Below are 14,380 nucleotides of genomic sequence, written 5' to 3'. Positions count from 1 at the left end.
TTTTATGATAACTAAAAAAAAAACTGATAAAATTTTGATGACTTCAATATAAATAATTTCCTTTATAATCTTATGCATTTTTATGCACTTAAAAACATTATTCTGAGAAAGGATTCATAGACTGATAAGAGATCCATGACACAAAAAAGATTAAGAAATTCTGAACTTTAGGGTCTCTTTCAGCTCTAGATTTATGATCCTATGAAGTCTTAAGCACAATAGAATACCTGATGCTCTTCTGTAGTCCTGAGAGGACAAACTTATGGAATGGACTCTTTTCAAAGTTTTGACACAGCCGTGATATTTTCCTTAGGAATGCTTTTCATCAGAAATCTTTTCTATTTCATTAAATGTTCATTCCCCTTGGTTCCCCCATAGTATTTCTGGGTAAGTTATACTTGGGTATGTTGGATAAGTTTTCTTGGTTGTAATCCTGTATCCTTTGCTTTATGTAATATTATGTTTCAGACTCTCTACTCCTTTACAGGAGTGGCTGCTAAACTATGTCTGATCCTGACTATGGCTGCTTGATATCTGAATTCTTGCTTTCCAGGTGCTTGAAGTATTTTTTTTTTAGTTTGACTAGAAGTTCTGGATTTGGGCTGTAATTGTTTTGAGGTTTCTTTTAGGAGATGACCAGTGCACTCCTTCTTTACCCTATGTTTCTAAGGAATCTGGACAGTTTTATTTTTTCTTTTCTTTTCTTTTCTTTCTTTTCTTTTCCTTCCTTCTTTCCTTCCTTTCTTTCTTTTCTTTCTTTCTTTCTTTCTTTCTTTCTTGTCATGGCTTTCAGCAATTCTTAAATTTTTTCTCCTTGACCTGTTTTCCAGGTCAATTATTTTTGGTATTGAGATATTTTACATTTTCTTCAACTTTTTTAGACCTTTTGATTTTGTGTTAACATTTCTGAATGTCTCATGGAGTCATTGGCTTAAACTTGGTCCATTCCAATTTTCTAGGAATTTGTTTCTTGAGCACACTTTTGTGACTCTTTTGACAAACTATTAATTCTTTTCCCAATTCTTCCTTCCATAACTCTCATTTTTTCCATTTTTTTCCTCTAATGCTTTCATTTTATTTATAAAAAACATTTTAAACTCTTGCTTCATCTCTTGCAGGAATTCTAGTTGAATATGTGACCAAGCTTTGTTTTTCTTTGAGGCTTTGCTTGTAGTTGCTTTTGAGTATTTTTTTTTCTTTTGGGTTTGTCCCTGTCTCTGTTTTATGTTAGGATTCTTTTTTTTTTTTGCTTGCTCATTCTTCTAGCCTACTTCCTGACTTCAGACTTGATACTAGGGCTAGTCTTCTAGAGGGAAGGTCTGGGCTGATCCTGTTGTTGCTTTCTAGAGGTATTGAGTGTTGTATCATCCTAGGATTTCAGGGACATCTCAGGCTTAGAACCTGAAAGCTTCCAGTATCCCAAAGTGGTCTGAATCAGGGAAAAGTTTAATTGCTTTCCCCCTGGTTTGAGCTCAGCCAGATCCTGACCTGAGTTTGGGTGTGAACAATAGTAAATGGCTGCTAGACTCAGCCACTATCATTCAGCTGCAAGACTCAACTGGTGCAGAATAATAGAACTGTAGCCCACTTTTGGTCTGTGGTTTCTGTCCTTCTGTCTTGTTCATGTTTCAGACTAGGCTAGAAGCTGAAACTGAGACTGTGCTCTACTCTTGGGACCTGAGAAACCAACCGCTACTTGCTTCAGAACTTGTTTCTTGATAGATTCACAGCCCACTGGATACTCCTTACCGTGGAACCGCTCCCATAGGTGCAGTTCCCTTCCTCAGTTGGCCAGGGATCTGTGACTTAGAACTGGATAGTGGGTGACAAAGCTGCCAGTTGGCACCACTTCCTGCATCCTGTGCTCAGCGGTGCAGTGTGTGATGGGTCCTCTGCTTGCCCCAGTTCATACTCTCTCCCTGGACTCTAGCCCCAGGTCTGCAGCCCAGTCCCTAGTGTATGCAGACTCCCTTAGTCTGTCTTCCTATGCTGAGCTGGACTGGAAAAATTACAGCGACTTTTCCTTGGATTTGGTCATCAGGAGTCACTCTTGTTTTTTCAAAATCTATTTGGATAAGAATTTTTTTTTTCTTTGAGGTGGGGAGTTTGGGGAAAATCTGCTGTCTTCTGGAATAGATCCTTGTTCCATAGCACTTAACCTATTTGAGCCTTCTGGAACCCTGACCTGGCTGTGAGGAATAGAAAAAAGGAAAGTGACAAAAAATTTATAGCACAGCTTTCATGTCTCAAATTCAAGATTTGTCTTCAGACCAATAATTTTACCATTATTGTTTTTTTCTCCATTGTTTGAACTACCTTCTTTCTTGCCCATATTATATAGTTCTCGAATAGAACTTATTATGCATTCCTCACTTTTTTTTTGATTCACCTTGCCTTTAGAGGCAGCTGGTATGGCAGTAGATAGAGTACCAGGCCCAGAGCCAGGAAGACCTGAGTTCAGAATATGGCCTTAGACACTTGCTTGCTGTTTGACACTGAGTAAGTCCCTTAACTTCTGTTTAAGTCACTTAATCTTCTGTTTGGAGAAACTTCAGTTTCTGCAAATATAAAATGGGGATAATAATAGCACCTACCTCTCACTGTTGTATTTAATGATATATTTGCAAAAAGCACTTAGCACAGCACGAGCACCTAGTAAGCACTATAGAAATGCTTATTTTCTTCACTCATTCACCATATAAGCTCTTAAAGGACTGTACAAATTCTTAAGCTCCTCACATATCTTCTAGAATGCCTAACATAGTACATTTTTTCAGAGTAGAAACTCATTGATAGTGATTGAAGGATTATTTTTGGAAAGTAAGGGAGCAGAGAAACTAAATAAATGGAGTTCTGTAAGTGTTTCATAAAAGGGAGGTAAGGAAAATCAGAGAGTAACCACAAAATTCTACCCATAGATCTGATTAAAAGAAACCATGTTTGAGACTGGCTTCATGGCAAAATTAGTGAAGCAGCCTCCAAAGTTTACAGATAATTAGAATTATATAGATTCATCTCTTCTTTTATTTCTGTTAATTTGAAAAGGCACCAAGCACTTCAATTTAAGATCAAGTAACTTGAATAAGATCTTTTTTTAAATCAATTTCTTGTCTGCTCTTAAGAATCCTCTACCATCATCCCTTCATACTATGCCATTTAGATAACATCCATAGACTATATTATCTTTTCCTTTCTTCTTAGAGAGATTAGTCAAAGCTATATATATATAAACATTTTATGAATGTTTATGAATATTTTAAGGTGAAAATGACCAATGAATTTGATCTGGCATTCCTTCAAATAAATTGGCAATACACAACAACTCTAGGATCATGAGCTTGAATTAGGAAATCTCTTATAATACTATATGCCTTATCATTACCATAATTTAGTGTTTTTGACATATATTAGATATTGTCTTGAGTATGTAGATCATATGAATGTCCTACAGAGATGTGTACTTTGTTATTAGATACTATCTTAATAGTCATACCACTTTGCCTCTGCTGCTTTGCCTGGTTTCAATTCCAGGGAACAAGATGCTTCTTCTATTTCTAAACTCACCACTATGTTGCTTACTTAAGCCTTGATTAACAATCACCTGCCTCAGTCTTCTCTCCCCTCTGATGAGAGGGCTGGTGGGTGGAGTACCAAACTCCTCCCAATGTCTGCCTTTATAGTGGGCAGAAACTGGACTTTCAATTCACTCCACTTTGCATGTGGTGCTCTTCCTGGTTTCATCTTCATGGAACAAGATGCTTCTGCTCTGGGTGCTGTCTGGTGCCCCCCTCCCTGTCCCTTTTCCACTTTCCTTCCTCCTTTTAAATGTTCTCTCTCTCTTTAGATTGTAAGCTTCTTGAGGATATGGACTGTTTCTTTCTATTAATTGTATCCCAGTGCTTAACACAGTGTCTATTGGATTGGATTGGACCTTGGATGGGATTGAGATGATCTTGGGTTCTAGTTGTTAAAAAGCACTGGACACAAAAAGAAAAAGAAAATGTAAAGAAGAAACAGAATTGACCATCTCTAAGCTATATGAGTAACTGACTTTGCTTTAAAACTGGAGGCTAGAGTTCAGTAGAGGGGTTAAAATACTGCTGTTAATTCACGAGGTAATGGAAAAGACAAAGGGAAGGGAAATCACAGGGACTTCTAGACCTAGCTATGATGTCTCCCACTGTTGCCTGCTTCACTGTTGCCTTTGATCCTTTAATACGGTAAAAAGTTTCTATGACGGGCATTTCTTTTAACTTTTATTTATTTTGTCTTTTAGGTAGACAAAAAAATAATTCGAACTGAAATAGGAGTCCTTCTTCGCCTTTCACATCCAAATATCGTAAGTGATTTTCCACCCTTGTAACTTGAATTATTTCCAGAGCCTCAGTATAGATTTGTCCTGTACTTTCTGTTAATGAAGTGGACACGAATATATTTGTGGGAGGCCTAGTCCACCTATTTTCTTTCTTTTGACCACATTTATAACTGATACAAAATCGATGGCTGAAACAGACTTATAGTAATTCATGGTGGTAAATATGACTCGAACTAGCAGATCAGCTACAGAAGTTCATTCATTTCAAGCACAAATTTCGTGCCTTAAATTGATTGTCCAAGATGTATAACACGTTGCCATCTAATCATTGAGCATTTAGTGAGTGTGTTGTTTTCTTCTTCTAGGAACCACTCCATTTCTCTAGATCCATAGATCCTGAAACCCTGAACAGACACCCTCATCTCTAGTGAGGTGGGAGAGTCCCAGTATCTCCTGACATTAAAAAGTCTCAGAATTGTGTTAAATTATGTCCATTCAAAGCCACTGACTTAGACAGTTTGGTCAAAAGCTTTTTTGGAAGCCTATCTTCATGAGGCCAAAAAGAATTTGTGTCATCAATATGCTGAAAATATTGCCATAAGGATTTCTTCTTCCCATGCACTGAGAAAGCTGTGGAGCCTGGAATACCTGTGTGGAATACTTAAGACTAATGGCTAAATGCTTAAAGGCTAGTCATTGTTCTGAGCTAGTCATTTACAAAGAGCTATCCATCCATTAATTTCTGGATATAAGCCAGGAAACTGGAGGGGGAAATATTCTTTTAAACTGATTCGATTATCTTAAAATAGGTCAATTTTCATTTTTTTTTAACAAACATTCTAGTTTGTCTCCAATTGTATGACCACTGATTTTTTCATTTTCAGTACATTTTCAGACCACCATGTGAGCAGAGATGTTGTTTAGTGTTTTCCCTTCTACTGCCATTCCCCATTCACTCCAGGCTCTCTGATTTCAAAGTAGACTTTTGATTCCCTAAAACTAACATGGCTTAATATAGTTCAGAAATATCTTTCTAGAATAGTTCTGAAACTGGATCATTTGTTTAAATAAAGAGGGAATCTGAGATCTGTGATCTTCAATATGCCAGGTAAAAGCTTCCCTATGAAGATAAGAGGAAGTAAGGTAATAAGCAATTATTAAGCACATACTATGTGCTAGGCTAACTGCTTCTCAAATATTATCTTATTTAATTCTCACAACAACTCTGTGAGGTATGTGTTATTATCTGCATTTTACAGATGAAGAAACTGAGGCAGTTAGAGGTTAAGTGACCTCCCCAAGGTCACACAAGTAGTATGCATCTAAGGTCAGACTTGAATTCCAGACCCAGTAGCAATATTTACTCTACCACCTTCCTGCCTCTGATAAAAGTCAAACTGGCTTGACTCTGTTTTGACCAACTTTATTGCAAGGGAGTGGCAAATGAATTCTTTGCAATAAAACTAAAAACCTCTGTTAACTTGTCATTTACTACTATTTTAGTGTTGATGGAATGTTTCTTTAGTTTCAGTTAATTCCTCAGGATGTAGTATTAGGAAAGGTGAAAATAATGAACTTGTGACTTTTTCATGCTTCTCTGCAGATAAAACTAAAAGAGATATTTGAAACACAAGCAGAAATCAGCCTGGTTCTGGAATTGGTCACAGGAGGGGAACTGTTTGATAGGTGAGTGGTCTATGGAAGTCAATTCTCAGAAAATTTTATATTTTGGACCACAAAAAAGCATCCAGGGAGAATTTCTTATGCCCATCCCTCCATCCCTCCATCCATCCCTCCATCCATGCATCCATGCATCCATCCATTCATCCATCCGTCCAATATTTATTAAACATTAACTATGTACTGAAAAGTCTAATAGAGGGATAAGGCACAAACACAGTAGTGAGTCACAATAATATATAATCAGCTTATTAGAGAAGTGCAGAACAAAGATTTATGTGAGGTTTGTATGGGAAGATTGTAGTAGTAAGAAAAATATAGACTGTTTAGTTAATTTGCATATCATTTATTTGGAAATCCCTCTAAGGAAAATTTTTTTTAAGAAGATATTTCTAATGAAATAAATTCTCAACAGGGAAAAGAATACCACTGAATAATTGTCAGTTGATAAGACTCCTAGGAGAATGATTTAGTAGACCAAAATCTACAGAGCTTGGGCAATTAAAGAGAACGTTACAACATCTAATTATACTGGCAGATTATAACCAGCTTTATAGTTATGTACAAATGTTATTGCAGTTCAGAGGAGAAAACATAAGGTTAATTGTATCTTATGAGAAAAATGTTATATAAGGAGAACAACTAGTATTTACCAGTATTCTATGTTTATTACAACTCTAATGCTGGAAATTCTGCTACACATGGCACTTCTTTAAATCATTCAGTTAAGACCCGATTTTTCTGTGCAGCAGTTTTCTCAGAGCCCTGATCTCGGGGGGCTTCAAGTTGCCCATCACAGTATATTATATAAATGACTAACTTTGTAAAGTTATGCTTTTTTTCCCCCAGGGAAGCTGAGGGTTGAGAGTGGATATTGTCCCACAGAAATGTAAACCTAACTTAGTTTACTGAAATCATGAATCTTGCCAGCAGAACTTTAACTCTGCCACTATATGAGAAAACAGCGTTACACATTGATTAAACATATTTTCTGACTATCATTTTTTAGTTAATCCATAAAATTATCTCTAGCTTTTCCTATGCCTCCTATATAGTATTTTAAACACGTGAACCAAGTGAGCCCTTATAACATAGATATGTGTAATAGATAGATACATAGTCCTTTGTTTCACTTGTTCATTTTTATTAAAGCCTGTCCATATTCACATTTTCTCTTTTATAAAATGTATAACAATCCTGAGTATGTAGTAGATAGCCAAATGATTAATTTTAATTAATCTTTAATTTAAATTAATTAATCAATTGTATTAATTAAATGTATTGAAAGTCTATACATATTAAAGCATTGATATTGTTATTTTTATAACTTAGCATTTAATGCTTATGTTACCATATCTTGCTTTCACCTTGTTGAATTTTTCTAGTTATGTAGTCCATGTCTTTTAGACATCTTAGAATCCAGATCTGAGAGCAAGAAGATAGATTGTAAGCTTCTGGAAGTGTACTTACTGTACATAGTAAAATGCCCTTCATGTTATAGGCACTTAATAACTATTTGTTAATTTGAATTGAATAAACAGAATAGAAGTTTAGATAATATTCTATCTATAGCAATCATCTACTTCTTTACCTAGCTGTTGTGTAAGTTTATCTTTGCATCTATTACCTATTTCTCCATTATCTGGGTCTATAAGACTCTTTGCATATCAATGTCTGTCTGTTTCTCTCTCTATCTAATCACTCATATCTGTTTCTATGACTATCACCTATTCTTAGCTATAACAATATGGTAAAAAGAGGAAAACATATTGGAAATGGAGTCAGAGAGCTCAAATTTCAGCTTTGCTGCTTACTAACCTATGTGATCTTGGGTCACTCTGAGCCCCAATATCCTCATTTGTGAAATGAAGAGGTTGAACTAGATGATCTCTAAAGTGTCTTCCAGCATTAATGGAGCTATTTCTATAAACGTTTTCATCCATTTCTATAAACATTTTGATAGAAACAATATTTTTATTGACTGGCTAGAGATATCTTAAGACTCCACACTATTGTAAATAGATTAATTTTTCCTTAAAGACAAGTGAAACTATCCTTGAGATTTACTTGGCTCAGGGAACTAAGACCCAGTACTTGACATAGCTTGCTGGCCGTCTATGCATAGAAAAGTCATGAAGAACTCTAGCTGGCTCCTGAGAATTAGAACGAGTAAGATTGTCAATGTGACCACCATTGGATAACTAACCCTGGGAAGCTGTATCCCAGTTAAATCATCTATCCTTTCTTTCCCTGATCTGAATGTCATTCTGCTACTATAACTAAGTAAACCTCCTTTTTCTAACTGTTAGGTAAAATACTAAGTGTCTCATTTCATTCCAGTCTTGTACTTGAGCCACTGGACTCTCTCAGGCAGCTCTAACCTACCATAATATTTATACAATATACATCTGTCTGTGTGTTCAAGAACATGTTTGCTTTGATGTATGCTAAAGGACCACAGCTACCTGGTTGTACTAGGGCATGGTTTAAAGCTTCACATAAAAAAGGAAAATAAAAGGGTTTTTTGTTAAATACAATGTTTCCAAATATATCACTTTTCATATAGAATGACCCCTTAATATTTTAATGAAAGACATTTGAAGATTGGCAGACAGCCAATAAGCATTCAACAGAGCCTCTAAACTCAGTGGTTTTTATGGGTGGGATTTTTTTTTTCAAATGAAAAATTTGTCAGCAGTACCAATAGAATCATTGACACTGAAATAGACTTGGTTCCGCCATAAAAAACCTGAATTTCTCAGTTATTTTAAAATTTTTCTTCAGGCTGAAACTGTCCTTGGATTAGGATATAAGCTTGAAAATAAATTTTATCTAAATGAATTTTATCTAAAAACAATTTGAATTTAATTTTAAAAGGAATTAAGTTATGATTATTTGAATTTCCAGTCTATTAGAGTGATTATCTTCATTTTTATACTAACAATGATCCTGATCAATCCTTATTAAACATTTATGCATAATCAAGATGATGCAACCTAATATATGAATGAAAAAAATTGTTCAGAAATACTTTAAATGAAAACAAATTGCTGAAGAAGTCTAGGCAGATACCCAACTGAGTAGCATGCCAATATTAATTTCTGGTTGCCCACATTTTAGCAAATACACTCACCTAATTTGATTGTTTCTGTGAAAATATGACATTAGGAGAAAGAACCTTATAGGGGGAAGTTACTTTTATAACTTTTTAGTAGGGTTTATTGGGTTTAGTTATAACATAATAATATTAATGTGAAGTGATGTTGACTAGGGCCAAATTATATGGAATTTGACTGTAGACTGTTGTTTCAGTTAACATGGGAACTTTTGAGGGGTCCGCAGAGCACTGTGGTCCTCTCTCTTTCTATAGCAGGAAAGATAACCTGTCATAATGGATAGAGTGCTGGATTTGGAGTCAGGAAGGTCTGAGTTCAAATCTCACTTCTGACACCTACTAGCGTGTGTAACAATAAACAAGTCTCTGAACATATAAGCCTCAGTTTCTTAATCTGTAAAAACAGTGACAATAGCTGAGTGTATTGTTGAATGCCTGTAATCCCTGTTGCTGGAAAGGCTGATGGGTAGATTGCTCCAACACAGGAGTTCTAAGCTGTAGTGGGCTAAGATAATTGACTATCAGCACTTTCCCTGACATCAACATGGTAGGCCCCTGGGAGCAGGGGGCTAGCAGGAGCAAACTAAGAAAGAGCAAATTGTTCCAAGTCAGAAATGGAGCAGGTCAAAACTTCTGAGCTTATCAGAAATAGGACTGCACCCTTCAGAGGCCACTGCATTTCCAGCCTCAGTGAGATAGGGACACCCAGTCTCAAAAAAAAAAAAAAAGGAAAAGTGACATAAAATAACACCTGTAGCACTTACTTCAGAGAATTATTGTGAAGCTCAAATGAAATAATGTATATATGAAAGCATGTTGCAAATGTTAAAACACTAAATATATGTCAATGATTACCATATAGAAAGTGAGGGAATTGTTTCAGTTGCCAACTCTGCATGTGTTAAAAACATGCTGATATTCATGATCAAAGACTCATAGAATACTTTTTTATACATTGGATTTCTTCCAAAGAATGAAAATTTTCTAGAGATGAAAAACACTAAGAAGCAAGTCAAGAAGAAAAAGATGATGAGAAGAAACTTTTCTAACTGGAAGAACTGAAAAAAAAAAAAAGGAAGGGTTTGAAATGCTGACCAGCAAAAACTGTATGCTAACGATGAGACTTTTCATGAGGATAGAGCTGGACTTTCTAAGGAAGAAATATGATTTTATATACCATGGAAATAGAAGGTGGAGTCATTGCTGGTACCAACAGATTAAAAAAATATGTTGATGATTTTAAGAGGAAGAGGTACATGAAGTTGGTTGGTGACACCCTTCTTAGGCTGAGGATGTGGCCATCTCTAGGTGTCATGGTCAGACAGATGTGTGACTTTCCTGGACTGCATATCGCGAAGGTCATGCAAAAGCTGCCGAGTCACTAAAACTGTCAGCCAAAATTTTTGGCTGATTCATTTGGAATCTAATCTAAATAACAAAGGCAGAAGCAAATGCTAATGGGCTGTGTGACAGAATTAGGGTCCAAAAATATCTCAACAGGCTGGAATTAGAGTGCTAATACAATAGGATGGTATTCAATAAAGTTAAGTACAAGAGCCTACGCTTACGAAGTATAGGCTCGGGGACCCATTGCCTAACAGCCACTTGTATGAAAACAGGTGGAGGGGTTTTAGTTGACTGGAGTCATTGGTATGAGTTAGCTAACACATAGGCTGCGTAGAAGTGTAGCATCCAAAACAAAGAACATGATCTATTTATCCATTTCATTCTCTGCTGGTCAGATCCTATGCAGAATATTTTGAGAGGATAAGGAGGCATTGATAAACTAGAGCAGAGGTGTCAAACTCTCCTGGTGGAGTCATGCTGCCTGCAAAACTTGCATGCTGCTGAACCAGATTAAAATGTAATTGGGAAATGTTCAGCAAAAGAAATAAAAATACAACACAACATAGTAATGCTCATTTGTGGTTTTCTAAGTCAATATACCCCCAACAGGGATCTATTTCTATTTGAGTTTGATACCACCGAACCAGCAGACTTCCATGAGAGGATGAGCATAATGAAGAGGGATTAAAAATCATGCCATAAGAGTAGCAGTTAAACTAATTGAGCATATTTAGTTCAGATGATTCAATTAAACAAACATTAATTAAGTACCTACTTTATGCAGGGCACTATGCTAGATTTTGGGGATAATTCAAAGTTCAGATAAGACCAAGTTCTTGTCCTTATGGAACTTACAATCTAACAGTAGAATTTACAGTCTAAGAGTAGACTCATGATAGCTTTCTTTAAATATTTGAAGTTTTGTCATGTGGAAGAAAAATGTTAAACTTATTCTATGTGGCTCCACAGAACAGAACTAGGACCAATCGGTGGAATTTGTAAGGAAGCAGATTTTGTCTCAATACTCCCCCACTAACGTCTTACTCTGATGCCTTATAATGGCATGGAGATGATCCTAGGTTCTTGAAGGAAACAGCAGTAGACCACATGTCCTGGCAGGTTTTGCCAAGTTGGAAAGATTTCAAGTCAGGCACCTGTGATGGAATATATGTCTCCTTGTGTAGCTCAGCTAGATTTGGAGAGGCTTATCACCAGGCTGAAGGGTGGTGAATTTGTTTTTTTTAACCACAGCACCTCTTGAAGACCATCTACCAAGTCACAGAGGACTTGTTATCTGTATTAGTGGAGGGAATAACCACACCAATTAAATCATGGCTGTTTGACATATTGACAGGTAAGAAAGAACTTTCTAACATTAGAGCTGTCCAAACATCAATTAGGTTGTACCATAAGGCAATGAGTTCATTGTCACTGGAAGTGTGAAAGAAGAGGTTAGATGACATCTCATGGAGGATATTTTTTACAGTGAGTAGGGGCTTGCACTTGATAACTTCTAACTCTCACTTCTAATTACTTCCAATTCTTAAGCTGCTCTATAAATTTATAAAAATTCATGCAAAATCTGATTAGTGAGTTATTTCAGCCTAAATGTAAATGAAAAAAATTATAGTTCAATCATTAAGACTTTTTTGGACTCAAAATGTTGAATCTTATGTGTTCCTAAAATGAAGCAATTTTAAAAATCACGGACTTCTAGAAACAGGAGAGGCTTGGAAGACATTTATCAGCCCTCTACTCCATTTCTTTTTGACTGGTTTCATCTAATAATTTTAACATCACTAATTGAGTTTTTTTAAATTAAGCTACAAAGATTTTGCAAAAAAGTAAGTTTAAAAATGTTTTTTCAGAAACATTTTATCATCTTTAAAAATAGCACATACTTACCCTGGGGATGACATGTCTTGGGAAGTTGCCATTTATAACCATTTATATACCAACTCATAATAGCTAATATTTTACTTACAGTGTTACCTAAAAAATATTGAATGGCTAACAAAATTATTGCATTATGTATAATTAGTGGTAGCTTTAGAACAAGTGCAGTCAGTCTAGTATAGTAAAAGAAGGGGATTAGGCGAGGATTGGACTTGATCTTCCACACACACTTACATGAGTGACGGTTTGACTGCTGATCAGTAAAGCACCTTACCAGGCCCAAAGCCAGGGCTTCAGTCAGAGTGACCTGGGTGAGTTTTTGGTGAAGCTGGGGAAGGGAGGGAAGGGCAGAGACATAAGTACACAAAGATTCAAGGCTGGGGCAGCTCGGTGGCGCAGTGGATAGAGCACTGGCCCTGGATTCAGGAGGATGTGAGTTCAAATTCGGCCTCTGACACATAACACTTAACTAGCTGTGTGACCTTGGGTAGGTCACTTAACCCCATTGCCTAGCCACCCCCCCCCTCCAAAAAAAAAGAGTCAAGGCTAAAAGTCAGAAAGTGCTGTTCTGCATGTATGAGACAGGTGAAAATGTTCAAGGCAACATTAACATCCAAAACCCTAGCAGTGATTTCCCTAGATGAGTGCCCCATCGCTTCTGTTCTCTAGAGTAGGATTTCCCATTCCGTCTCTACCTCTTCCCAAATCCTGGCCCAAACTTTTTTGTCCACATTTGAAGATGTTGTCTTTGCTCACTTCCTAAGGCACTTTATATGATATCCAAGCTGTGCAACATGTCTGAAGGGAGGGTCCAGGGAAAGAAGTTCAGATTCCTTGAGCTCTCAGAAGTGTGATGTCTCTGAATGATCTGCCCATTCATCATTACATTAACTCACAATGGCAATTAACTTGATAACCCTCCTTTCTGACAAATCTTCATGTGTGAGCAGGTAGCATCTAGACTTAAGTAAGTGTTCTTTCTATAAACCGCATTGAACTGATAAGGCTTCGCTATTAGCAGAGCTGTTTCTATATAACTTGTGTTATATCTTGTAATTCACCAGGGTCTTGACACAATTTCTTTTTTGGTAAACCTAACTAGAAAAAAAATAATCACGAATTGATACAGACTGTTAATTATTCCCTGATGGAGGTGACTAAATTAAATCTCTCTAAAATACAGCTTCCCCGAAAGAAGCTTAAGAATCACTAATATGTGATTTGATTGATACCACTTCCCTCAGCCTTGTTTCCCCTCTGACTGGAGGAATAGAGAGTGGAGCGCCAAAATCTTTCCAAAGTCTTGCTTTGTTGAGGGACGAAATTGAACTTTCAGCTCACCCCACACTGCATCTGCTGCTCTGCCTGTATCTCCACTGAGCAAGATGTTCGAACTATGCTGGGTACCCTGTGATGTCGTCCCCCCTCCATTTTCCTGCTTCCTTTTGGGTACTCTCACCATTAGACTGTAAGCTCCTTGAGGGCAGGGGATGTCTTTCTTTTCCTCAGTTGTATTCTCAGTACTTAGCACAGTGCCTGGCACATAGCAGGTCATTAATAAATGTTTGCTGAATTGAATTGAATGCTGTATCAAGACTTGATGCACTAAAAACTGTGAAACCAGGAGCCTATTTTTTATTGCCTCAATTCTGTGTAAGCAGATTCGAACTTAAAGTGACAACTAATAACTCCCCCAAGTTCACTTCTGGGGGTTTCATATGGAAGGGGAAATGGAAAGGAATAAGCATATATATGTGTGTATGTGTGTGTGTGTGTGTGTGTGTATGTGTGTGTAGTGTCTTCTTTGTAACAAACACCCTGCTATGTGTTTTTACAACAACAAGTAACAAAATTTCTAACATTTCCATAAAACTTTAAAGTTCGCGAAGTGTATTACAAATATTATTTCTTTTGATCCCCCCATCAATTCTGGGAGGTAGGTGCTATTATTATCCTCATTTTACAGATGAAGAAACTGACACAAACAGAGGTTAAGTGACTTTCCTAGAGTCACACAACTAGCAACT

The 14,380-nt window shown here is 36.6% G+C and overlaps 1 protein-coding gene across 1 annotated transcript in view; it reads left to right on the top strand.

Annotated features, from left to right (window-relative positions):
* CAMK4 (calcium/calmodulin dependent protein kinase IV) overlaps positions 1 to 14,380 on the top strand; it is a 229,664-nt gene that overhangs the window by 74,071 nt on the left and 141,213 nt on the right. The window contains 2 exon segments of the mRNA XM_021006993.2: positions 4,277 to 4,339; positions 5,919 to 6,001. Of these exon segments, the coding sequence (XP_020862652.2) occupies positions 4,277 to 4,339; positions 5,919 to 6,001 (146 nt within the window).

The sequence above is a fragment of the Phascolarctos cinereus genome, unplaced genomic scaffold (genome assembly GCF_003287225.1).
Source record: "Phascolarctos cinereus isolate Bilbo 61053 unplaced genomic scaffold, phaCin_HiC Scaffold_4;HRSCAF=312, whole genome shotgun sequence".
Lineage (NCBI taxonomy): Eukaryota > Metazoa > Chordata > Mammalia > Diprotodontia > Phascolarctidae > Phascolarctos > Phascolarctos cinereus.
Note: the sequence above shows the minus strand (reverse complement) of the source record. Positions and strands in the feature narration are given on the sequence as shown.